Source organism: Zonotrichia leucophrys, chromosome 15, assembly GCF_028769735.1.
Source record: "Zonotrichia leucophrys gambelii isolate GWCS_2022_RI chromosome 15, RI_Zleu_2.0, whole genome shotgun sequence".
Lineage (NCBI taxonomy): Eukaryota > Metazoa > Chordata > Aves > Passeriformes > Passerellidae > Zonotrichia > Zonotrichia leucophrys.
In genome coordinates this window covers 10,205,936-10,230,465 of record NC_088185.1, presented here as the reverse complement: position 1 = coordinate 10,230,465, position 24,530 = coordinate 10,205,936, and the positions used below count along the sequence as shown (strand labels likewise).

General features: G+C 45.4%; 1 protein-coding gene and 1 long non-coding RNA gene across 7 annotated transcripts in view; one reads left to right on the top strand and one right to left on the bottom strand.

The window, feature by feature from the left end:
• BICDL1 (BICD family like cargo adaptor 1) overlaps positions 1-24,530 on the bottom strand; it is a 49,258-nt gene that overhangs the window by 12,164 nt on the left and 12,564 nt on the right. For 3 of the 4 annotated variants that reach the window (XR_010442144.1, XM_064726855.1, XM_064726856.1), the window contains exons 3-7: positions 6,663-6,779; positions 4,486-4,632; positions 3,351-3,530; positions 2,463-2,681; positions 1,225-1,368 (exon numbers count right to left, since the gene is read on the bottom strand). Coding sequence is in view for 3 of the 4 variants with exons in the window: in XM_064726855.1 (XP_064582925.1) it covers positions 1,225-1,368; positions 2,463-2,681; positions 3,351-3,530; positions 4,486-4,632; positions 6,663-6,779 (807 nt within the window). In the remaining variant the exon portion in view is untranslated. The remainder of the gene's footprint in view (positions 1-1,224; positions 1,369-2,462; positions 2,682-3,350; positions 3,531-4,485; positions 4,633-6,662; positions 6,780-24,530) is intronic. The other variant, XM_064726857.1, reaches the window with a different exon arrangement.
• LOC135454553 (uncharacterized) lies at positions 12,619-24,041 on the top strand. Of its 3 annotated transcripts, XR_010442134.1 has the most exons (4): positions 12,619-12,832; positions 17,594-17,779; positions 18,691-18,774; positions 20,840-24,041. It is a non-coding gene; the product is annotated as an uncharacterized LOC135454553 (long non-coding RNA). The 3 variants fall into 3 exon arrangements; XR_010442133.1 differs by lacking the exon at positions 17,594-17,779 and having other exon boundaries at positions 12,634-12,832; XR_010442135.1 differs by lacking the exons at positions 12,619-12,832; positions 17,594-17,779 and adding an exon at positions 12,868-12,983.

Genomic DNA, 24,530 nt, shown 5'->3' with positions numbered 1-24,530 from the left:
ATCTCAGGTGTGTTTAAGGGCAAGGGAAGCTGTGTGGGGTGCACAGGACTGCAGCAGCACAGCCAGGGCAGTGTCTCACTGGGGGCAGAAGGCTGGACCTTCACAAGTGTCTCTTGTGGTGCCCACGCTGCTGAGAGGAGCAGTCCTAGGGGAAGGACAGGCTCCAGGGCTGCTCCCCTCCCACACTCTGCCCTGATCAGCTGCTGTGGAAGCAGGACATTTCCCACCCTTGCACACACACAGCCACCACTGCCAGGGTATTTAATGATGCTCTCACTCTCTTCCCTTTGGTGGGAGCTCCCACAGCCCTACACAAGGCTGTCACACCCCAGGTTGTGCTGACTTTCTGAGCAGGGTTGTCTTTTCCTATTTACTCTCCAAAGGGTGATACAGCACTGCTGGGAAGACCAGCCAAGGACATTAATCCCATTCCATGCTCCAGTGCAGTTGCTGCTGCTTCTGCTGCAGCCTCCAGATCCCCTCCAGCATCTGGAGTCTTGTCCCACAGAGCCAAGGACTGCCAAGCACCTCTTTTTATGCCTGTGTCCATTTCCTGCTCTTGGCACAGGGCTCGTACACAGATGATGCAGGGTGGGGGTGCAATGGGATTCTGTGCTTGGGTGTGGAGCTGGTGTTGGGGTGGACCATTCCTTGCTGTTGAGGTTGCCTCAGCTGGTCCCTGGGGTGCTGCCTGGAGCCAGCCTGGCCACAATTAGGATTCTCTGGGAGTGCTTTTCTGAGGGTTTGTGATGCTGCTGTGGAAGAGGTCAAGCCCTGCTCCATGCAAAGCAGAGCAGCACATTTATATCCATTGAATGGTGCACATACCCCTCACAAGGGCTCAGTGCAGCAATTCAGGTCAGCCTGGATACCTTCAGGTTTCCAGTACCCCATATCAAGAAGCCTCATACTTTGAGGTCTTTTGCTGAGAAGAATTTCAGTAACAGAGACTGGGAGAAAAAAAAGTGGACTGGGAGAAAGGCCTATAGGAAGTCTGGCTGCTTGAGATGATGCTTCAGATGGGCCCCAGGCAATTTGTCAGAAATTTTCATCCTGAATGCTTAAATCCTCTGCATTTGGTTTAACAAACCTCCCTCATCCAACCATTTTGTCCTAAATCCTCCTGGGTTATTGATCATGTTGGTCTCTTTGATGGGAGGTGTGTCTTGGAGGATGAACACTGCTGTTACAAGACCACATATAAAGTGTTTGGGAGTTGCTAACCTGGCTGTGCAGTCGCTGCAGCTCCTCCAAACTCTGCCTCAGTTTCCCCCGTTCTCCCTCCATTAACTCCCTCAGGGCTCGTGAATCCTCACTGGTTCTCCTGATCTGCTCCTCTAAGGTGTCGTCGTCGCTTCGCCGAGAGCTCTGAGAGCGGGAGAGAAATCTCTTGCTCAGATTTCACTTTAAAAAAGGCAATTGTATTAATTTGGTACCAGTTTGGGATGAGGGTGCTACACAATGAAAAAGAAAATGTGAATGTGACTTTGGCAGAGCTTTTTGTTTCCATATACCTCCACAACTAAGGGTGCTCAACCAAGGGTAGTGCTTCCACACATGATGCCAAGAGCATGCAGAGCTTGGCAGAAACCAAATTTACAGAGACCTACTGCCCATTTGGTAGCCCACATGGCTACAGTCTCTGTTTGTGGACCTTTTACAAGACTCTCTGTGTTTTATTTAACAAATACAACTTCATCTCTATACTCTGCCTATAGGTACTCAAGTGAGGAGGGTTTCACAGCACCCTGCAGGGGTTACACTGTTTTCCTCACCACAACACCCCAAATAAGCACTAATGGCAATGCAACCCACTTGTAGGGAATGGGACCAGGCCTGATTTGAGCCACAACAAAAAGTGAGGTGTTTTCTTGTAATTCTGCACTTCTGTGGATGCTGAGTGGTCCCTCCATGCCACCCCCTCTGCCCAGCAGCCTGGGGACCACATCCTACAGACATCATCTTGTGCCAGCAAAACCCTTAACCTGCCATGAATTTGAGTTTGGCAGCTCCTGCCAAGACATTTCTACCAATGACCATTCACAAGGACAGAACCTCCTGACATAGGGGTTATGATGTTTTTATGGTACTATTGCTAATAAAGCAAGGTTAGGAAAATCCCAAAGGAAAGAACTGAACTGTGATGTGTAAGACAACCGGCAATATATCCACGCTGAAACTCTAACTTACTGAAAATCTCAAAGTAAGCTTACTTTTATTAATTTTCCAGAATGACTCCCAGGCCAATGACAGCTGTATGAGCTTGAAACTTTAGGTGGTCTGAGCACTTCAGGGTGAAACCCCATGTGCTTGCCTCTTGGCTGACCATGTGAGACACAAAGAGTGGGCTGTGCCCTGTGCCACAGAGAGACACCAGGGCCTTCAGGATCCAGCAGCACCTGCAGCAAGCTCTGGGCTAGGGGACATGCCCAAGGCAAGGCCTCTCAGTGCCACCACCTTACCGTGGAGTCTGCCCCGTCCAGCACGTTCTGGATGAGCCTCTTGAGCTCGCTGAGCGCGGCGCGCAGGCTCCCGGCGGGCACGTCTTTGGCTGAGGAGGTTTCTGAGGACTCGTCCATGGAGGAGTCGGTGGACACGGCCGAGTCGGCGCTGTCGTTGCCCCGCAGGTGGGAGCAGAGGTACCTCACCTGGCAGTACGCCTCCCACAGCTGCAGCCTCAGCTGCAACAACAGAGCCTGCCATTAGCCTGGGCCGTCAGCGCCATGCACAGCCTCCCTCCATGGCCAAGTGCTGTCACAGACATCTTTCATGAAAAATCCTTTCCTTGGGATCTTTTCTCCTGAGAAGCTGAGAGGCCTCAGGAGCAAAATGTAAACAATGGTTATCTGCTGCTGTGGAATGCAACAGGTGCATCTGTGATTGGTCTCATGTGGTTGTTTCTAATTAATGGCCAATCACAGTCAGCTGGCTCGGACTCTCTGTCCGACACACAAGCCTTTGTTATCATTCCTTCTTTTTCTATTCTTAGCCAGCCTTCTGATGAAATCCTTTCTTCTATTCTTTTAGTATAGTTTTAATATAATATATATTAAAAATAATAAATCAAGGCTTCTGAAACATGGAGTCAGAACCTTGTCTCTTCCCTCATCCTCAGACCCCTGTGAACACGGTCACAAAGTGCAGTGTGGGATTGCCAGCCCTCACAAATATTTGCCATGTTGATTTAGAAATGGATGCAGAGATTTACTTTCATATGGTCAAAGGGTGTTGATGCCACACCCCAATCCCAATTTCCAGCTCCAAATCCAGATCAAATGCATTGAACTCCCTTTTGCTCTGGGACTGTCACAGAGGCCCGTGGGCTTTCCCAGAGGCTGGAGGGCAAATACCTGTTCTCGTTCTTGCTCCAGCTCCTCTGCCTCCATGCTCTGCTCTATCTCAGAGAGCAGGGATGTGCTGGTTGTGTTGAGGTTTTGGAGACTTTTCTCCTCGCTGAGCTCCTCCACCTTGCCCTGCAGCTGCCGGTAGGACAGCCTCACCTCCTGGAGCTCCAGCTGGCTTTGGTGCAGCTTGGGAACAAAATCAAGGAAACAGAAAAATATTAATGGAGGCAATATGGACTGGATCAATCTCTCGGTTTGTGAGGGAGCTGGGAGGGAGGAATGAGTGACACAAAACAGGGTTTCCAGCCAGGAGGAAAGTACTCTTGGCTGGTATTGCTGTTTATTGGAGCTTAATAATCTCCAAGTGTCATTAGACACTGTTTAGAATCCAGAATATCCAGAAAGATAAAAATAGCAGATTAATCAGCACTAAAATGGAGAACATTGTGAAGAAGTTGGGACTCAGGTAAAGAAATTTGCTGAAAACAAAACAGCAGGAAGTGGATCCAAAGAGAAAGTGCTATCTACATTTTTTAAAAAAAAAAATTACAAATATACTTTTAGGAAAAAATATTCAGGGCTGTTTTGCAGAGCTGAGCATCCAGTGCTTGGTAAACCACAGAAGTGAAATGGAAAAACCTTGCTCTGCCCTAAGCCCAAGAGATGCCAAGCTTGTTTTCTGGGGAGTGACATTTGGTGATTCATGGCTGTGAACACCATGGAGATTGTTGGGAAACCACCTGAGCACTGGGATCTAAGAGGCCAGTGACTGCCCTCTGGAACAGCAGAGATCAAGAGGGGCTTCTCTGGATCTAGAGATGCCCCCTTTGAAACCAATTCTACTTTTTAAGAATTAAATAAAATGAACTCTAAGCAGAGTCCTCTGATTCTTTTTGCATTTACCTCATTTCCCCAGTACCCTGCCCCACTTCCTTGCTCAGATCTCCCTCCTAAGCTGCTCTTTGCTGTCAAGAACATTGATGTTCCTGTTACCTGTCTTCACGGGAAACACCCAGGACCTTGCTTGCTGCCATTCACTCCTCTAGTTATCCTGTCTCCCAGTTTGTGGCCATTTTTACCCCAAATCATGACTTTTACTGCATCTCCCCGTCTCCTCCCAGTCTCACTGCTGCCTCCTCACCTGCAGGTCCTTGTCATGGCTTTGTCTCTCCAGGATGAGGACTCGGTCCTGCAGCTCCTCCACGGTTCCCTGGAGCAGGTCGTTCTCCTCCATCATGGCACTGAGGCGATGCTCCAGCTCCCGCTTCCTGTCCGTCAGCATCTTGATCTGCAGGGCAAAGAGAGGCCCTGTCAGACTTTGCAGGGAGCAGAGAGGAGAGACACCACATCCCCAGGAGAGCAATGAAACAGCAAAAGGCAGAAGGATGTACACAGATGTTCTGTACCTGTATGAGAGAAACTACCTCTGTGTGTGGTTTAAAGCTTAGGAAAGCTCTGAAAGGAAACAACTCCTTCCCCAGGCTGCAGGGCCTGCTCCAAAGGGGCTGGGTGTGCACTGGCAGGAATATGCAAGGATATTCCTTGAAATCAGTATTAAGTGGAGACAACCCCTGCCCACCCCTTGAACCTTAATATTCAAAAGACTGGGAAGAACTGTTACTTTTTTGGCTGGTCCTCATGGTGGCATCTTCTCCTTTATGGGTGCTGGAGATCACAGGGTGAGCCAGCAGGATCCAGGGTGAGCCTGTGGGATCCTGCTGCCTGCAGGGCTGTGCCACAGCACTGCCCATTGCTGTTCTTAATTGGTGTGTGTTCATCAGGTCCCCATCAGGGATTTTTCTGTCTTTTCAATTGTGTAGACTCCTTTCTGTGCCATGCTTATTTTTAGCCTCCCAGTGATCGGTTGCCTTTAAAATTGGTTCATTTCTTTTAATTGTCAAGGGCAGTGATTTCAGGCAAGGGACAGTTTGCCAAACAAACCCTCCGTGACTCAGTTAGCTGGGAACAGTGCAAGGGATGAATCAGCACTAGCCAAGGTCACTTCTTCTGTTTCACCAAGAAGAAGGAGCTTTTTCCCACATTAGTACACACAGGATCTCTGGGGTCTGTCCACCAGTCCAGTATAACCCTAAATATTCCTCATGGCCTCCTTTCAGTTAATGGAGTGTAGAGAAATTCAGCAAATTCCCACTGTTTTCTTGGCCTCTTTGGGACCTTGTCTCTTTGCTGCTTTCCAGGTTGCTGGAAAGATCTGGCTGCACAAAGGAGTATCAGCCAAGTACATGGACTTGCTATTTCTGCAGAGTAAAGGCTGCTGGAGGTATTGGAAAGCTGCTCTGAGGTGACTAATGGTTTCTGAGATGTCTCTGCCCACCACCACCATGATTTGCGTGGGTTGGAGAAAGAAAAATAAGAGGTTTAATGGAGAGATTGTGTTAAGATTTCATATTTAGTGGGCAGACCAGTAATGAACATGCTGTAAATAACAATACAACATAAAAAACACTGCTCTGCCATGAGCCCTGGATCAGGGAAAGGCACAGGGGGAAAGGGTTTGGAAAGCAAGACACAGGAAGGAGGTGAGAAGACAAGGTGTGGCATGCATGGTGACAGGCATGCATGGTGACAGCAATGTATGTGCAGGCAAACCCTTTCCAAGGCTCCATACTTACTTCAAGGACTTGCTGCTCCACACCAAGGGGAGGGGAAGAAAAGGCGAGGGACCAGCAAGGAGTAGGTGGGAGAGGGAGAAAAGAAATCGAGAGATTTTAGGAAAAGCTTTTCCAGACAGCTTTTAAATAAAAGAAATGGTTGGGTAGTAGAGTTGGACATCTTCTACCCATCTAGTTCCTCCTATGTGATCCCCAGTGACCCTGTCAGGGAAGGGGAAAGGAAGGAAGCTGTCTCATTCCTGTAAATGTACCTGAGTTAAAACAGGCAGGGGCTCCTTGCTTTCCCAAGTGCATGGCTCAGAGGCAAGAGAGGATTGCTGCTTTCTTTGCAAGCATGAGGAACAGAGGAAAAAAACCCTTGCAGACCTTCCCACCATTCCTACCAGAGTTTAGTCTGTATTGGGCAGCAGCCCTGTAGGAGCACAGCCATGGTTTGGCTCCTGGAAGATCCTTCTCATCCATTCATTTTGCAGGAATGCTGTGGCTGAGGCAGCACTGGAAGGTGCTGTGAGCCAGCCCAGCCAGAACACCATGGAGCAATCCTTGCTGGGAGAGTCCTTTGCCCCAGTGCTGCCATCCCTCTGGTGGCTCCACTGGCTGACTGTGTTTGCCCAGCTCAGAGAGGGTCATTACACAACTCCAAGAGGCCTGGCTGCTTCCTGCAGGAGGGAGGCAGGTGACTCACCTCGGCCTGGAGGCTCTCCAGCCTCACGATGTGCTGGCTGCTGGACGAATGCTTCTCCCGGAAGTCCTCCCGGAGCGTGTGGACCTGCAGGGAGAGCTGCCGCTCCACCTCCGACGCCTGCAGGGAGACACAGCTGGAGTTACCCCAAAAGCAGCCCTCTCCTCCTGCCCAGGGAAACCCACCCAGATACACCTCCTGTACAAGCCCAGTTTCAGAAGAAACTGAATTTTCTGAAAATCTCATCCTGGACAGACACTGGGGAGAGCTGCCATTTAAACCATGTTGATTTTTCCCTTGGGGCAGCCATGGACACAGCCCATAATTTTTTTCCACTGCAAAAAAACATGATGACTCCTGTGTCTTAAGGGAAATTCACTTAGCCTAGCTGGGGTTGAGGAGAAGACCAGGAAACACTCCTATTAGATTTACACTCTCTTAACCTCTGAACATCTCTGGCACAGCTCTAATATAACAAGTACTCTTTGCCTTTGATTCCCAGCTCCTGTCGAGGCCAGATGGAGAAACATCCACCGCACATGACTGTCAGTGAAGGATCCCTGGGCTTGTCCCTCTTTCCCATTTTGAAGCAGGGATGCCCCACTTATGCAGGGTGGTTTGAGGACAGCAGAAAGGTCATTCCTACCTGCAGGATCCAGGCTTGAGGCCATCCTTACAAATGGCAGCTTAGAGATATTAAGGACTCTCCAGGCAGCCTTATGGCTGATTTTTACACGTGAACACACTTGTTTAGGCTTGTGAGACAACATAAGGTTTTTATGACTAAACCCTAAAGAGACAGCAAAATGGATAGTTTTCTTTTTAATTAGTTTCCATCAGGTTCCATTACACTTAGGCACAGAGCTCCAACTATGCCACATGGGCTGGGATTGAGCTGATTCCCCTCAAGAGGTGGCATTCCTGTCCTGCTTGAGGTGTGGCCAGTGGCAAAAGCCACAGTGCTTTAGACAGGGAGGTGAGATGGGAGGAGGGATTGGAGTCAGCAGCTTGGTGCAGGCTGGGGAATGCATCTTTAGGTCTGGCAAATGTGGGTCTGGATTTTCTCCAGGTGCTCTGACAGTGCCCAAGGCACAGCTTCACCAAAGGGTGCAATGACTCTGCTCTAGCAGCTTGTGACTGGAGCAATGAGCACACAGACCCAGCCTGAGCTGCCCACAAAGGCAACGCTGCTCCCTTTTAAAAACGGTCCCTAATTTTGCACAGTCTGCAGCAAAATATTCCAAGCCAGAAGCATGAAGTAAAAGGCTGTTCCAGCTCCATCAAGTGGAGGAAACTGGTGGCCTCAGCACTGTTTGCTTGGAGGGGCAGACAGAAGTGTGGCCACCATATCAGGCTCTGACCACTGGCTTCTGAAAAGAGAAATGGGTTCCAATGAAAAGAAATAATCTTGTCTATCAATTGGTTTTAAGTTCCCTTCTTATACTGTTTTTTCACTCTTATTTAAAGCCCCATATCAGAACCTGTTGCAGACTGCCAAATGGATTTAATAAAGCTTCCTTGCTTGGGCTGGAAACACAGAATATAATGACAGCACAGCACTACAGGAAGGGGTGGTTATTTTTCTTCCCTTAAGCAACTATAGGTTGCAAAGCATCCTGAGCAGCTATTAATTGGTGACACTAAAGAAGATGGATGGATTGTGCTTTTTCTGAATGATTCACTTGCTTTTGTAATGACTGCTGAAACATCTTCATGCTGAAACACTCTGCAGGAGCTATCAAGGATGAAAAAGCACCAGATGAAAAGCACTGAAGGATTTTGCCTGCAAGATGCTGACCACACTCCCAAGGAGCACAAGTGGCCCCAGAGGAGATGACACACCAGTATTGGATAGCTCACTGTGTAACATAATTTATATGCTTGAAGAATTCTACATACAGAGAGTATATAAATGTACAACAGAGCAGTAAGGAAACAAGGCAGTATTAATGGCATTGTAAAAATCCCTGGTACGAGAATATATAGCTGCTCTAGCTCGTTCTGCTCCCCATGCCCAGACAGGAGCAGGTGAAGGGATGAGCTGCAAGGATGATTCAGATTGTGGAAAGTCTGTTATATGAAAGGAGTCTAAAAAAAGGATGGCTTGTTTTATCTCATGCAGTGAATGCTGAGAGAGGACTCCCTATAAATACATCACGGATGAGCACACAGGAGGGAGAAGCGCTATTTAAGCAGAAGCACAATTTTGGCAGAAAAGAAAGATGTGAATAAACCGGATAAGAGTATATTAAGGCTGGCAATAGGAAGATTTCTACATTTCCAAGGACCTGCTGTAGGATTCCTCTTCCTGCACCATTACAGTAGTAGAAATGGTGGCAAAAAAATTAACTTTGTAATGGAGCTGGGTCGCTTTATCATGCAGCTTCTTTCAGAGGGCTGCCGGTGACAGAAGGGAAATGAATTGACCTCAAAGGTCCTCTCCAGTACCAGGCTGCTTGCAGGACTATAAGACTTGTATTCACCAGCATTAAATCATCAGCTGGAATTTATCTATGTGCTGCCCAGCTCACAGGTTTACACATCTTATTGCCACAATTATAACCCACATGGAGGGAAAAAAGGACTCAGTTACTGGTAGTATTTAGAGCCCTAAAGGCAGACAGGATGTCACAGTGTCACCTCAGTGAACACCACTTGCATCCTACCTCATGCAGTAGAGAAAAGTAAAAACAACACTTGCTTTAGGCTCACACAGTGTAGAAAATACTCTCTGACCAGCTGTTTAGCAGAAGTAAACAGAAATTACTGTATTTGGTATTTCCCTCCACAGGCTAACTAGAAACAGTCTTCATCCAGTTTTTCTAGATATGAAACAGTCTTCTGAGCTGAGCTCTGGTCATGGAATCTTCCTTGTCATGCTACATTTGTTTCAGAGGTTATTAATGCTGCTGCCAAACTACCCTTTCTAATTGGTTGTAAAATAGAGATTTTAACATCATCTTGCATTAATTTATGAAAGCCACCTTGACAGTGTCCAGTATTGCTCAGGCTTTATGGTGTATATTCAGACAGTGTCTGCTTCAGCTCTCAGCACTGCTGGTGGTGTGCACCTGTACAGGTGTGTTTTAAACCATGAGCTCCCCACTGATTACTTCTAACATGCTCTTTTTACTTAGTGGCATCAGTGAAGATGTAACCTTCCATCTCCATTTTCCTCTTTAATGCTCAATATGGCTTTTGCTGAATGGAAGTCAGTTTGTTCTGCCTCAGCCAGCCTGTAGGGCTTTCTCTCCTCCATCAGTGTTTCCTAAACATTAAAAGCTAAATCTTTTGCAGTTCTGTCAATCACTTAGCAATGCACTGATTTTCCTAGAGACAAGTAATATTCTTTGCAGAAAGGGAGACATATATTGCTCAACATCACAGCTTTGCTCTGTAGTTAAAAATGAATTAATTTCCTCAGTATGGGCAAATTGGCCAACGCAGCCGCCAGGCAAGATTTGAAACATATCTGCAAAAGCATGGACATCAATTCACAATTAGATATATCCAATCAACTGTGAGATTTGTTTTCTGGTCTTCAGGCAAGGTTTCAATGAGATCTGGGCAGTGCAAGAAGAGCAGGAGGACATTTTGGCTTCTGCTCTAATTAAGGGCTTTTCATCATAGCAAACTTGATTAAGTTTCTCTCGTGAATAATTCCCAAGAGTTAAAATACACAAAGATCTACATGTGTATATCTCTGGCAGAAATAGATGCTTGCCAGTTACAAGAACTCCATGAGGCTTAACATCTGGAATGTAGGAGCAATAAATATATAAAACAAATATAAATAAATTGGACCACTGATGTTCCTGTGAAGGGGGCATCTTTGAGAAGTCAGGGATGGACTGTGACAAATTAATGGCCTGTAGGTTAGTCTTAGTCAGAGAAAACCTTCCTCCAGGGTAAGAGTTGATAAATAAAGCCAACTGATTACAAAATATCTAGTTATAAGTCATGTCACAAAGAAAAGGAGAATGGAAAAAGTTTAATAGACTGTAGCTGGGTGGAGAAACCAATGTTTCCCTATGATTTACTTCTACAAACAAGATGATTAAGATTTAACAAAGGATATTGAAGATTTTCTTGCCTAAAATAGCTAAGAAAGAGAAGTTCTAATTAGTGCTAAATTTGTAACACTCAGGAGAGCGTGTTACCCCTTTTATTAATTTGCTAATAGCCGAGTTCAAGGGACTTCCAGTTCCCACTGTGGTCCCATTAACACTTCAAACCACTAATTGCTGCCTCCCTGGGCTGCAGGTTCCTGGATTCCCAGCTCTTCTCTGGAAGGAAAATGTATTTGGCTACTAAAACATAACCAGAGCAGGAAACAACAATAACAACAACAAATTGCTTTAGATTAGTAATTTACAAAAAATTGTTAATCTGGTTTCAGGGGAAGTCCAAGAGGATTGGGATTGCTGTCTTGCCACTGCAGCCAGAATCCTGGTGCTGGAAGAAGCCTGATTTTCTGGGATACTTGATACAATAAATTGGGTTTCCCAGCCCTTGGCACATTGACACCATAAGTCACCATTAATATTTTGCACACCTGGAAGTTGCTCAGTTTGGGAATCGTTGAGAGATTTTTAGCAAAGCTTTGAATGCAGGTCAACTTGAAATTGTTATTTGAAACATTCTCCAGGAAAAGTTCTTACATAATAGAGGTGCTTGCATTCACCACCTCTTGGGGCCTTCAGCTTGTATTTGCTGATTGATGTGCCCAGAGTGATTCCCTGTGGAATTCTCTGTGGAGCAGAGCAGTGGCACCCTGGTGGGCTGCCCAGATGCCCACCCAGCTGCTCTCAGCCCCCCTTCTTAACAATGGGGGAGAAAATAAGATATAAAAGCTTGTGGGCTGAGACAAAGACAGGGAGATTACACACTATTAGGGAATTTGAAGTTAAAACAGTGATCAGTAAAGTAAAAGGCAAAGCTCAGAGCAGCCATTGCCTGGGACTGGATTAGCAATGGGGATTTCTGTGGTGAGGGGGAGGATGGAACTGTACTGAGAGTGGGTATTGCCCACCCTGGTAGGGTTGTGATAGTGCTGTTTCCTTTGTGGTGTGAGGAGGTTTTTTTGGGGCCAATGTCAGCAGTGGAGCTGTGCAGGGTGTGTGGTGAGTGAAGATTTTAATGACCATTATGAAATCAGCATTTTGCTGAGACAAGAGGTGGAATTTATTTGCTGCAGGTGCCCAGGCTCTGCTGGGGGGCTGAGAGACCCTCTGGGGTGAGGCTGGGGCTGCCCCAGAGTGGACATGGTGAGTTCCATCCCAGGGTGGACATGGTGAGTTCCATCCCAGCCCCTCTGCGGGCAGGGCAGAGCCTGTCATTCACCACCTCTGGAAAAATGCACTCAGGAAAGGACAGAACCTTCTGCCAGTGACAGCTGAGGTAAAAAGTGTGTGAAACAGCAACAGCATCGTGAAGGAGGAGGAGGAGGGGATTTGGCTAGGCCTTCTCCAGAGACCTCTTCCTGCTTCTACCCATGCAGCACAGGACATAAGAGCTGGGAAGTGCTGGTGAGAACCAGCACTTTTATTTACAAAATGGCAAATAAAAGAATATTATTTTTGCACAAAATCAACCTCTCCAGAAAAAAGGAAAGCAGAGACCTTGATCCAAAGAATTGCCAAAGCAAGGAGACTCAGTAATGGAGGAAAGGCACAATTATGACTCTTTTATAAGCATCATGCTGGGGACACATTAGTGATGGGAAAAGCCTCGTGGCTGCAGCATTAAACCTATTCTGAGAAGATTCTGTGAGACAAAGGGCAGCAGTGGCAGCTTATGCTAAGCTCTGCACTACTTCCACAGTTTTGGCATTTTGGAAATACAAGAATACAAGCTTTTATTGCCTGCATGAAAGTGAGAAATTTTTGCTGCAGATTTGTTCCCTTTCCCTTCTGTAGGACAAGTGGGAAATGCAGAATGTGTCCTTTGGCCTCACTCCTATATACCTGGGTTTTACCATAAAAAACCCCAAGAATGTGTTTCCTCTCAACAAGCCCTAGTTGTGCAGTGGGTGGCAATGGGTTAATGCAAATCAACTCTGAGGCTTCACACCTGAGAGGCAGAGACCCAACTGGCTGAAAGAGAGAGCGGGGAGCACCTGGGGCTTTGCATTTTGGGGTGGGGTGGTCTGGCACCTGCTTCTTGAGGTGGAGGTAAGAATGGAGATATTTAGTTCCTTGGTGGAAACATCTACAAACCTTGGCTCTTCTCAGGCTGAAGCTGGATTTCTTGTTTTTGGAAGGAAATGTGTTTGCATTGTATGACTCTGATTGCTTCCTATATTTCTGGTGACTGGAGAACTGTGTAAGTGCGGCTAGAGATGGAGAAAAACTACTGATGCTTTTTTTATTTTCAAGTGTCTTTGAAAAGTCCTTTTATCAAAGATGGTTGACTTTTGCTGCATCACTAAGCAAACTGTGAAAAACCAGATGGGGTTTTCCTGGCAATGTTCTTTTTTTTCCCTTCCTGTAAGGTTAGGTGATACATCAAAACCAGTGTGCAGGGCAAGCACCTGAATGCTTTGGGAAAGAGCTCAGGGGATGAATGCAAAATGGTGGCCTTCATCTTGTCTTTTAGTAAGTGTTCAGATAACTGATTGAGACCAAAAACCATTAGCTGGGCTAAATCAATTTACAGGATTAGGAACTGCAAGGGCAGTTGGGTGCCATATGGGGGTAACTCTACCTGGGTGTAACATTCCAGGTCTGTTATTTGAATGAAACAAAGAGCTTCACAAGTGGCTGTGGGCTGGTTTTAGGAGGTGCTTAAACACGAGCCTCCCTTTTTTTTTTTTTTTTTTTTGTGGTTTATTCTTGACCTAAACATTTGGCTCTTGTGGAGAAGAAAATAGAGTGTGTGGAAAAATGAGTCAGCCAGCTTCCTGTGGGAGGGACTGCAGGAGGCACGATGCTTTGAATGCTGCAATAAATTAGCACTGGAGATAATTCAGAGGACAAAGTGTGCCTGGAGGACACACCATGCTAAGCAGTGCACGAAGTGGCTCCTGCTCTGTGTGCAAATCCTGCTTTGCAGAAGAAGTGTGGGAGATGAGACAGCTCTGCACTGTGTCTGTTGTGGGGCTCTGCACAGAGAGTTGAACATGGGCTTGCTGGCAGCTGCTTGGCTCCTGGATGGGGAGAGGATGAGGGTAATGACATGTGACACCAGCAGGCTGGTCTGGTGCTGTGGGGATGCTGCACATCACCTGGAGGGAAGCATTTGTTACCTATTGCACATGGAAGCAGAAAGGCTGCGATAATCAAGTCTGGTGGAGCTGAGAAAAACCACTACATTAATTCATTGCAGCACAGCCTGGCCCTTGCTGCAAGGGGGTTTGGGAACCTTCAGGTTAAAAAGTTTGCCATTCCCCTTGTGCCTGTGCAAGAGCACAGTGCCTGGAGCTCTGTACTGGACTAGCAGAGGGAATGGTACATTTTGGAAGTGGACACTTCATGTTTTCCCTCAGTAAGCTCTGTGGTCTGCTCTCCAAGATAACTTCTAATGCATTTCTAATATTTAATTTCCACTAATAAGTTTTTTTCCCCCTGAAAAAGGCATATTTTATCTTGATAGACGATTTTGGCCATTACCTTTGATGTGGGCTTTTAATCCAGATTTGCTGGAGCTCAGTCTATCTTTGCTACATGAGCTAAAGGCTGAAAAATATTTCTTCCAGTAACTTCCTAGTGAGCCAAAAGCATGGGTCAGATGAGAGGACAAAGAAATACAAAATGCCTGACTAGTTTGGAAATAACTGAACTGGAAACACAAATACTTAACCTGGTCATTAAAACCTTTTGAAAAATTAAGAAGGTTACAATGGTGGAGACAAAGAAATGTAACATTCCCTCCTGCCTGAGAGGCTTTGCTGTCTTTACATGGTAGCCTGAAGTCAGGACAGGCAATCTCCATTCTGGAATTAATTCTTTTACAAAATCATTTTAGTCTTAAGACCTTAAACCTGGAGGTGTTCAAACCCAAATGGTTGTGCCTGGAAGAAAGAGACAATAATTAAGCTTCTTACAGTCTCTGGCTTTAAGCACTCTCTCCCCTTTATTTGAAGGCAAATTAACTGAGTTCTACTGGGGATATCTAATACCTGATGGCAAGCTAACAGTTCTGTCTGCTCTTGAAATCTTCATGTCTACACCATGTTAAGCTCACAATATACTGTTTTAGGATTTATTAGCAGTAAATACAAGCCAGAAGTTTTCCAGTGTGTGTAGACTTGATGCTCAAACCTGAAGTAACAAACATGTCTGAATGCATGAAAATAGGGGTGACCATTCCCATATATATGAAATGAGTTAGTGCCAAAAAGATGGAACAAAATTCAAGGAGTTGGTTTAAAATATATTAAACTCTCCCAGGAGGTCTTCAGACAGGAAGAGAGAAAACATTTTATCAAATGTATATTTAAATTTTATGGTAGATTGACCTGGACATGTTTGATTAGCTTTTAAATCCCTGCAAAGTTTGATTCCAAATAACTTCTGTCAGGCTGTTTCTTAAAAACAGTGCTCATGTGTGTTTGCTCATTTCCTTTAAAACTTGATAAACTTATTTCAAAAGTGAGAGGAAGAAGAGCTAAGAAGTGGTTTTTGGAGCTTGGCTTGACTAAAGCAAGATGTGCAGAAGGATGATTTCTCATAGCCAATACAGCAGAACTTGTGGCTGCTTTTTGTGGAAAAATAAGAAAACCCAAACTCTATAGTGAATACTGGCCAGGATGAAAGCTACAGCTTCAAACTATTCCAATAAAGTTTCCTCTTCACTAAATGTTTTAACCACAGATAGGTGCAATAGGGTCACACATGGAAAGTGAATGCCATGAAAATGAGCAAGTCCATCACAAAGATTTGGGAACTTTGTGATGGACTTGAAACCATGAAACTCACATTGCAGCACTCAAATAAAAAAGTACAAACCTATGCTCTTAAAGTATTGTTCTGGAGCTGTTAAGTAACATTTTACTTGAAAATATTTCTTGGTCAGCTAGTACTTGATCTGTCCTTCTAAACACAAAAGAACTGTGCTGAATACCTGCAGACAAAAAGCTTCTAGACAGACACCATTTAACTTAGCAGTGCTTCTTCCTGTACTCTGGCAGCCTCCAGCTATATCTGAATTGTTCTCCCTCTTGACAGCATGAAAAGATCTGTTCAGAGCATAAGGTCTTTGGAGCAGACTTTGAGCACAAGGCAGACCTTGCTCTTGGTGGTTGCTGACAAAAGATAATTACAATGTGTTAGTAATAACATCTGAGCACTTTGATCTGCTGAAGCTGAATCTATACTTAGTGCATTAACATGGGTAATAAGTATAGGAATTCTGTCTCCTTTTAGCCCTGTTTCCACCCAGGTTGAGCCTGGGGATGCAGGTGCAGCAGATGCTGGAACACAGCATGTTTACCTCCTGTGCAGTGCACAGATGTAAACACTGAGGGGATTAGGTCTTTAATTCCCAGAGCCTCAGGGCAGGGCTTGGCCTTCAGAGCAGTCAGCACCTCCCCAGCTGTACACAGGGGCAAATATGCAATAGTAATTTCTAGAGTGAGCCAGAGCCTGAATTCACAGCAGGTGTATTCAAAGCTGAAGATAATTTTCCAAACCACATCTGTAACCCAGCTTTTGGGAAGTTTCTCAGTACTTCTGCAAGTGGCCAGATCTTATTTATGTGATAATGATCTTAGGCATGTCTCTCTCTCTGGAGAGACTGCATGGCTGTAGCTGTGGCCAGTGTCTGGATGAGGGGAAGGTCTGGAAACATGGATCTCTCCTTGCAGCTTTGTCCTCCTACAATCTTGCTTTTAAAAAGCTCCTGCATGAATTTTATTGAAATAACAGCTTTTGGCAAACTTGCTGGCATTTTGGTACTTGAAGTCCTACAACAGGTTGTACTTAGAAATAAAAAATAATGCAAGTAGATGTGGAGAGGAAACGTAGCTGAAAAATGAGGTGGGTGCTGGACATGCTGTGGGATGGCATATAAAGGATACTCTACTCTGCCAAACCATACACAGGCAGGGGAATCATGATCAGGGACTGGAAAGAGCCCCTCTCTGTATGAGTGTCAGGGTTTAGTGTATGTGAGTATCACTAAAGGTAAAGTATGGATGGTCCTGCATGGGGGAAGATGCCTCAGTCACCAACCCTTCATGTATTCAGCTATTTTTCTGATGGAAAACAAGTACAGAGTTATTGGAGGAAGAAAAACCTGCTGCACCAACATCCCAACAGCTCTGTTAGAGTAACTGCCTGGGAGAGAGTCCACTGAAAATGTTACAAAAGCTGTGCTTGGCTGTGGGCAGCCAGTTTGGCACAAACATGTTAGACTCAGACTTGTACCTGTAGCCAAGGTTTTGCAAATCCAGGCCATGTGTCATTCAAGTCAAAGCCCTTTCCTGCACTGTCTAAGATGCTGCTTAGAGGGATAAGAGTCACTGAAGCTGTGTTTTTTTGGCACAGAGGCTGCTGCTTTTTGACAGCTGACTCCATGCAGACACAGCCAGCTCTCAGCAAGCCTGGGCTGAGCTGGAGCAGGTGCCAGGCAGGTCTGGACTGACCCACAGCCCTGGTGTGGGGCTGCCTGCAAACCTGTAAGCACTGCTCAAGGTCTCAGACTGCACAGACAGAATTAGGAGCCTGTCCTGTGTTTGATGCTGAGAAAAGATCTCTTTTCTCTGTGAAGGTTTCACAGCTGAGGCTTTGGTAAGAAGCATGCTTCCCTCCTTCACCAAAGCTTCCTGATGACACTCAGTGATTTGTCTTGGAGGGGCAGAGTTTGTAAACAAGGAGAGTTTCCCTACAGTTGCCCTTTAGGGAAAATATTGTTGCTTTTGGCTTTGATGCTTTTAAGCAGAAGTCAGTACAAACGACATGTACCCTGTGCATGCGTCTTTTGATCCTACCTAGGGCCAAAAAAGGGAACAGGAGACCAACTGTAAAGTGCAACAAGAAAAACACAACAAAACTGGTGTGGTGGCTGTTTTTCAGCTTCAGAGACTCCCTGACAAGTTACTGTTGGGAATGTGCTTCATTTTCAAAGCCCTGTTTGAGCATGCTCATAATTTACCTGTGGCAACCTTAGTTGCTTTCCAGGTATGTTCATTTATCACTTTATCTTCAGCAGAGAGGGCTGCCTTGCCTGAGTGTGTGTGGATTCTCCTGCACTTTATCGTGGGCTGATCTACTCCATCTCTTCTGCTACTACAGCAGGATTTTAAACTGGGATCTTCCCTAGCTTTGCTGCACATAAATGATTAACTTTCTCTTCCTCTTGCTGCCTGAAATCAAGAGTAATGTGACCAGTGACAGAAGAGACTGTGGTATTCAGCTCTCAGCAGTTTTTATTACTCCTGCTGCTGTAGCTGAATTTCTCTATGTGCACAAGCCAGTGGTAGCAGCACTAAATCTCCTGAGCCCCTGCTGTGTGCTGGAGTGTCTAAAATGGTGCTGCTTAGAGCTTCTGCCAGTACACAGACATGTGAGTGAGCTAGGAGGGCTTTCATCCTATCAGTGCTAAAAATCACCTGCCTTAAGCCACTGATCCCTTTCCCCCCTCCTTGCAAGTCTTGCATGCACTGAGGTGTGTGCTGGAGCTGGCAGATGGCTGGGGAGCAAACAGGTCCACATGAGCATGCAAAAAAATCAGGCTGCATCAGTGGTAACCAGCCTGTGCCATGACCTGGGTTTTCTTCTGCCTGTCACTGGCTTCCCCATCACCCCTTGGCTTGGCTGTTTGGTGACCTACCTCCTGGAAAGTTTTCACCCCTCCTCTCCCAGCTCTCTCTAGTTGATTAGTCTAAAAGATATCAGCCATGACACATTGTTGAATTCATTTTTAGACACAATGCTATGCCAGAGATTTGCTTGCTCAATTACAGAAATACTATTATTTCTGCTGCAGTATGTCTGGATTTGGTTTTGTTCCTGAGGCTGGTGCTGATTTCAGCCTCCTTTCCTTGGCTTTGCGTAAAGATATTTTTTGTTGTTCTGTTGAATTCGAGCAGATATCCCCAGTCTGGCAAGTTATAAAGCACTGAGTGGACTCAAGAAGGAACAAGTGGCTTAACCATGTCACTACTGCAGCCCAGGTAGGCTTTTATCACTTAGATCTTCAGCTCTTATCACTTGTATCTAACGCAGGGCTGCTCAGCTCCATGCACAGGCACTCTCTGTATTTCCTATGTGGAGACAGGTCTCATGGCAGTGCCACACATGGCAAAAGCTGGCTTTGGGTGCCCAGGATGCCACATGAGACAAGGAACATCCTCCTCAGCAGACCCACATACCATGTGGAGTAGAGACAAGCTTCATGCAAGTGGAGCACGTGTTGAAGCTCCTTGACTTGATGTTTTGGTCATGTCTGCCTGAGCAGTGGGGTACGAGGGTGCAAACCAGAGCTGCTTGCTCAAAGGCACAAAGTCTCAGTACAACCCATGTCAGACAGTGTGTGCACACCAACTGATGACCTGAACCCTGGGTAGTTTTCAGAAATTAACGGGTTGAAGTGAAGCATAATTTTATTAAGCTCTTGCAGGGATTTGGAATTTCCCAGTGTGATCCCACTGACAGCAAGGGACGAAGGAGATAAAGATATTAGAGCCAAGTTTTCAGCACAAGCCTTCTCTCAAGCACTGATTCAAAATACAGCTTTACATGTCAAGCTGTGAAACACCAAGTATATCCAAGTCTCAAAATTATTTATTTAGAGGACAAGACAAATACTGCCAATTAAAAAGCTCTCTATTGATTTCCACCCTTACTCAGGTTTGCTGAAAGGGTCTAGGATTTAATATTGTTTATGGCAACAATTAAACCTTACCAGGAAAGGAGTGTTTTGGCCAGGTCCCTTCACAGAGTCGGAATTTACACGAGGGTTATGAGGCTCACTGGGGCTAATCCCTGCCAGCATTATACATCATCTGACAGTTGCCAAGGAGACAAGGATAATCTGAGTGAAACAAGATATGTGAGAAGGGTATTTATGGACATTTGCCTAACGATGCTGGTGGAATGCACCAAGAAGTGATTATCTGAGTGCCTTTGAAGTACTACCTCTTCTGTGATGAATATGGAGACTGGTACACATGCAAAAAATGTCCCTGTGAAATTAAAGCAGCAACAGCTTGGCCTTGATTTTTTTCCTTTTATCCTATGGTGGCCTCATCCAGTGCTGTGGGTGATGCCTTAAGATTTTAGCCTTTATATTTTTCAAATCCTGTACTGCATTAGTGCATAACTCTAAACTCCATATAAAGTATTAATACTGTCTTCATATTTTGGTCAGACAAAACAATTCCTCTAATCCTAAAACTCAAGGACACCCTACAGCCTCAGGACCTGAAAAGTATAAACAAAAGTGAATTTGGGGGGAGCAAACTGGGGTTAAATTGCTTCATTACCTGAAGCTGAACCCTGATATACAAATGGACCAAACTTTGTGTGAAAAACTTGTGACCATCATCCATCTTGGATGTAGCCTCTGGGAGGCTTCTGACTGCCCAAGGTGTACCTATTGAAGGCCTTTAATAAACACCTGCTGTTATTCTCTTAATATTGTCCAGCCTGTGTTCTGGGCAGTCACTCCAAGGCTTCATGGGGAGGGGCAGACAAAGCTTTTGCAGTGCTGTGAGTTCCCTGTCCAGCCACCTGCACTCTGTGGCATCAGCAGAGCATACACAAGGATAAACAGTGTAAAGAAGCCATTTCAGTCTGACAGAGGCTTAATGAGAACTGTCCACTCCACCATGAAATACTCACAGGTGCCTCAGGCCAAGTGGTGTGAGGGGAGGGAAGAGTGGAGGTGTGCAGGTACTCACAGGCTTGGAGGTGTGTGGGTTTGTTGATGGCTTTACAGCCAGCCAGCCCATTCCTCCCCCCTGCAGGGTGAGCCCAGCTGCACCACAGACACCTGGCTCTGGGTGCTTGTGTCACATTCACCGAGCTGAGGGCAGGGTCAGCATCATGGCCTACTTGGTATGTGGGTCTAGACAGGCATTTTGGGCAATTATGCCACTTTTCCTGACCTGGGGTGCCTTATAGCTCTACTTAGGGAGATTAAATAAGCCAGAGAGTTAATACCTTCATTTGAACAAGTTCATGCTTGGAAAGGCTTCTGCACTGTTGGTTTCACACAGCAAAATATTTCCTTGGCAGGGTGTTCCACGGCCATGAAAAGGGTCAGAGATTGTTGGAGGAGGCCCATGTCTGCAACCAGAAGCACTAAAATTGTGAATTGGAGCTGTCCCACACTGGGCAAATCTTCCCTTCCTGTGCTGAGGTGAGGCAGTGACATGCAGTGAGGGACAAAGCTGCCCATCTCCTTCCCTCTCCCCCACTTTGACCTTCTTAGACTCTGATACTGTCTCTTGATGGAGGATTAAGAAGGATGGGAAGGCAGAAGGAATTTCCCAAGTTTTGAATGCCTGATGCAAAGAACTCCTTTGAAAGGAGGGAGATGCTGAGAGCCAGCCTGCAGCTGATGGGCTGTGTCTCGTGATGGCAGAGTTAATCTGGGTAAGCAGAGATTAACTGAGCTGCTGGATTGGATAATGCCTGAACTGGTTTATTGCAGCTTCTGCTGATAAAGCAGCCCAAGCCTCAGAGACCCCTCCTTGTCTGCAGCTCTGCAGGGTGAGGGCCTGTGCCCATGGCAGCAGTGCCTCAGGCACAGGAAGGCCCCAGGAAGAGGTGGCATTAATGAAATCATCAATTTTATAAGCATTTGCCTGGATCCCCTAAAGGTTTAAATATTTATGAGTTAGACTTCACTAAGAATCTGGTCCCTTGTGCTAAAGTGGAGAGTGAAATAAAGGAGCAGCACAACATTTAGGGAGAATTTGTGCAGAAAGTGAAGTACAACATCCAGTAAAGCCTAGGAAAATAAATCTCTCTGGAACAGAGAAAAACCTACAGGAACAGTCTGAGTTGGCAAATCCCTGTGCAACTTCATAGCTGATCAATAGATGTTATTTAGACAAATATCACACTGCTACATTCTACCAACAATCTCTTTTAAACAAACATGGTCATGCCAGGCTTTCTTGTTTGGCTTCTAAACATAAATCTGCTGAAAATATGACTCCCACAAAATCTGAGTCTATTCAAGCATTTTGAATAATGGCCTGTTTACTTGTGTTTTCACCCTTTCATTACTTTATGTCCATGTAGAGTTTCAATGCAAGTCAGTTCCAAAGCCTTTGAGACCACACATTCCTTGTGAGCATTCCCTCAGGTTTCTCTGCCTCATTCTTTAGTATTCATGAATAGCAAGAAAACATAACCTGATGTTAGTCAAACTCTTGCCTGCATAAAAGGGAAACCTCAGAAGGTCTGTTTCAGACTTAACTTTGCCTAGTTCTTCTCGTATCAGTGCAGAAATTGGCCAGCCCTCCCTGACTGATGTCTGCTTGGCCACTTCCCAAAAGCTTCCTTTTTGATGGAGACCTTGTAGAGTTTCTGGGCCATCTCTCCTACTCAGCCAAACTTACAGCTGGTTTTTGGGGCTTTTTAAATGTCCATCTAATTTTTATCCTGCAATTTATACACATGGCCATTTATGTAAGGGACATGGAGAATGAAGAAAGCCTATACTTGGTCAAGGAGTAATGTCTGAGCACTAGCATTACCCTGTCATGCTGTCAGTGTGGGGCACAGAGCACTAAATTCCTATTCCACGTCTTAAAAGCAAACAACAAGCCCCACCCCAGTTCATCCCCATTCTATAAGATCAAGAAAAGCTCAAACTCTTGTGTACTCTGCCTGAGTGGAGATTTTTCATTCACTCAGGTCTTGTTTATTGGTTTACATTGAAAAGTCTGTCAGTGCCTCAGTTTCCTGGTGTTAATAGAATTTATGCCAATCCCTTGCTAACCAAGTAAAGAAACAATGAGAACTCTTTAGGTACTTCTCCAAAAGGCCTTCTCTTGAAATTTGTGGGTGTTTTTTGTCCTGAAAGACTTCACCTGTAAAAGCAATTGGGACTATGGATCTCTTCTGTAAATACAGACCCTTCCCTCCAGCAAGTCTTGAGGTTTGTACCTGTCTAATGGTCCTAGTGTGAGTGACAAATCTACACCTGAATTGTAAAAGACATCCATTTTCCTGGATTTGAGCTTGTAGACAGCCAAGTACAATGGGGCTTTGTTCAACAAGTAACCAGAAACAGCTCAGGCTAAATAGCTGCCAAATGGAACAGCTTTCTAAGAGCACCCCTGTCACTACAAAACTGTGCCAAGTCTGGAAGTGGGTTCAGGAACAGAGTTTAAAGGATGTAGAGAACAAAGCAATCACAAGGTTAAATTTCGTTATCTTGGTGCACTGAAGTGCAAAGGAACGGAAGGATTCCATTTAAAGGGCAAATCCAGTGAGCTGGATACTTTAGTTACCCAAACATCAGCAGGTCGTGTACCTGTTCTGTGACAGCTCTGCAGCTATGACACATCTGCATTACTGTGCTAATCTTCATAGAGTCATAACCCAGCTGAAACTATCCAAGCAGTCCCTCAGTTTAAAAATGTTCTTTCCATGCTTCAACATTAGAACCTTCCAGGCAAGAATAGTTAGGAGAGGGAGAGAACAGTTAATGGAATTGTTCCCAACACTTCTGACCTCAGCACTTCTGTCCCCCCTCAAACACTGACAGGAATCCCATCCATGATGGAAATCTGTTGCAGGACTTGGCATCTACAGAACTGAGCCTCTGCAGAAGGACAACTACTGAGGCTGTGAGGCCAGCCTGTATCTCCCACAAATGAAATGCTTCCTTGAGCTGCTTATGAGCAGCCTTTTACTCCAGCTGCTCTGACATGCAGGTCCCTTGACTTATGTCAGTTGTTTTCTGTTGCACCCTTGCCTCTGGATCCTGTTGTGTCCCTGTCTGAGGTGGCATTTCCCATCCCTGTGGTGGTGCTGCCAAGCACGAGCCAGCTCTGCATTGCTTTGTGGCCACCAGAAGTCAACAAGAGTGTCTTGCTGATCCTGTATCTCTGCTCAAAATAAACTGGGTTCTGCTAAATGCCATTCTAAACAAAATGTTGGTTAAGCTCTTGGCTGTTTTGCAAGAGGCCTCTGATTTCATGGGTAATCAGAGCACTCAATACAGCTGGCAAAACCCTCTCAGTGTAGAAGAGACTTCCCTCTTGAGCTATTGTCTACTAAATTGCATTTAGAAAAAGCAAGGCTGCTTGAAAAAACAAGACTTTCATTATAAGGTGTGCAAACTTTATAAGCCAGAGTGGGTCTTTAAAGATCAAATGCTTTTAATTGGTTTTTTCTTATGTAGCTATTTGCAAAGCTTTCAATCATGTTTGTCTCTGGTTCTAGCTAGTAATGCAGTGGCTGGATACAAACACCTTCTGTGTCCTACTTTCTAGAATCTCCTGGAGGAAGTGTTTACAGCAAGTGTGAATAAGCAGAAATATTTTGAAAAAATTTCTTCTGCCCATGTGTTCATACCTCTGAGCTACTGCATAATAAAACAATTCCAATAAACAACCTGGATGTAAACAGAATAGCCACTCAAAAATTTTAGTGCAGTGTAAGAAGGGAGGAAAGGACTCATTCAGAATTTTATCTTCGTACTCCAGGACAAGTTCAGCTTCAGTTTTATGTTGGATTCTGGCTTTCAGATGTTCACAGATTAGAGGTGCTGCTGATGTCTCAAGACAGAAGCCTTGCATGAACTTTTGAAATGTCTTCTAGGACCACTTGCCAGAGGAGAAAGCTGGGCTATGAGCTCAGCTGAAGTGCAGGAAGAACAGTGTATGGCTGACTACCCAGGGCTTCACACCTACGTGTATTTGTCCACTCATTCCTGCAGATGTGCTGCCCGGCGAAAGGGGGGGTG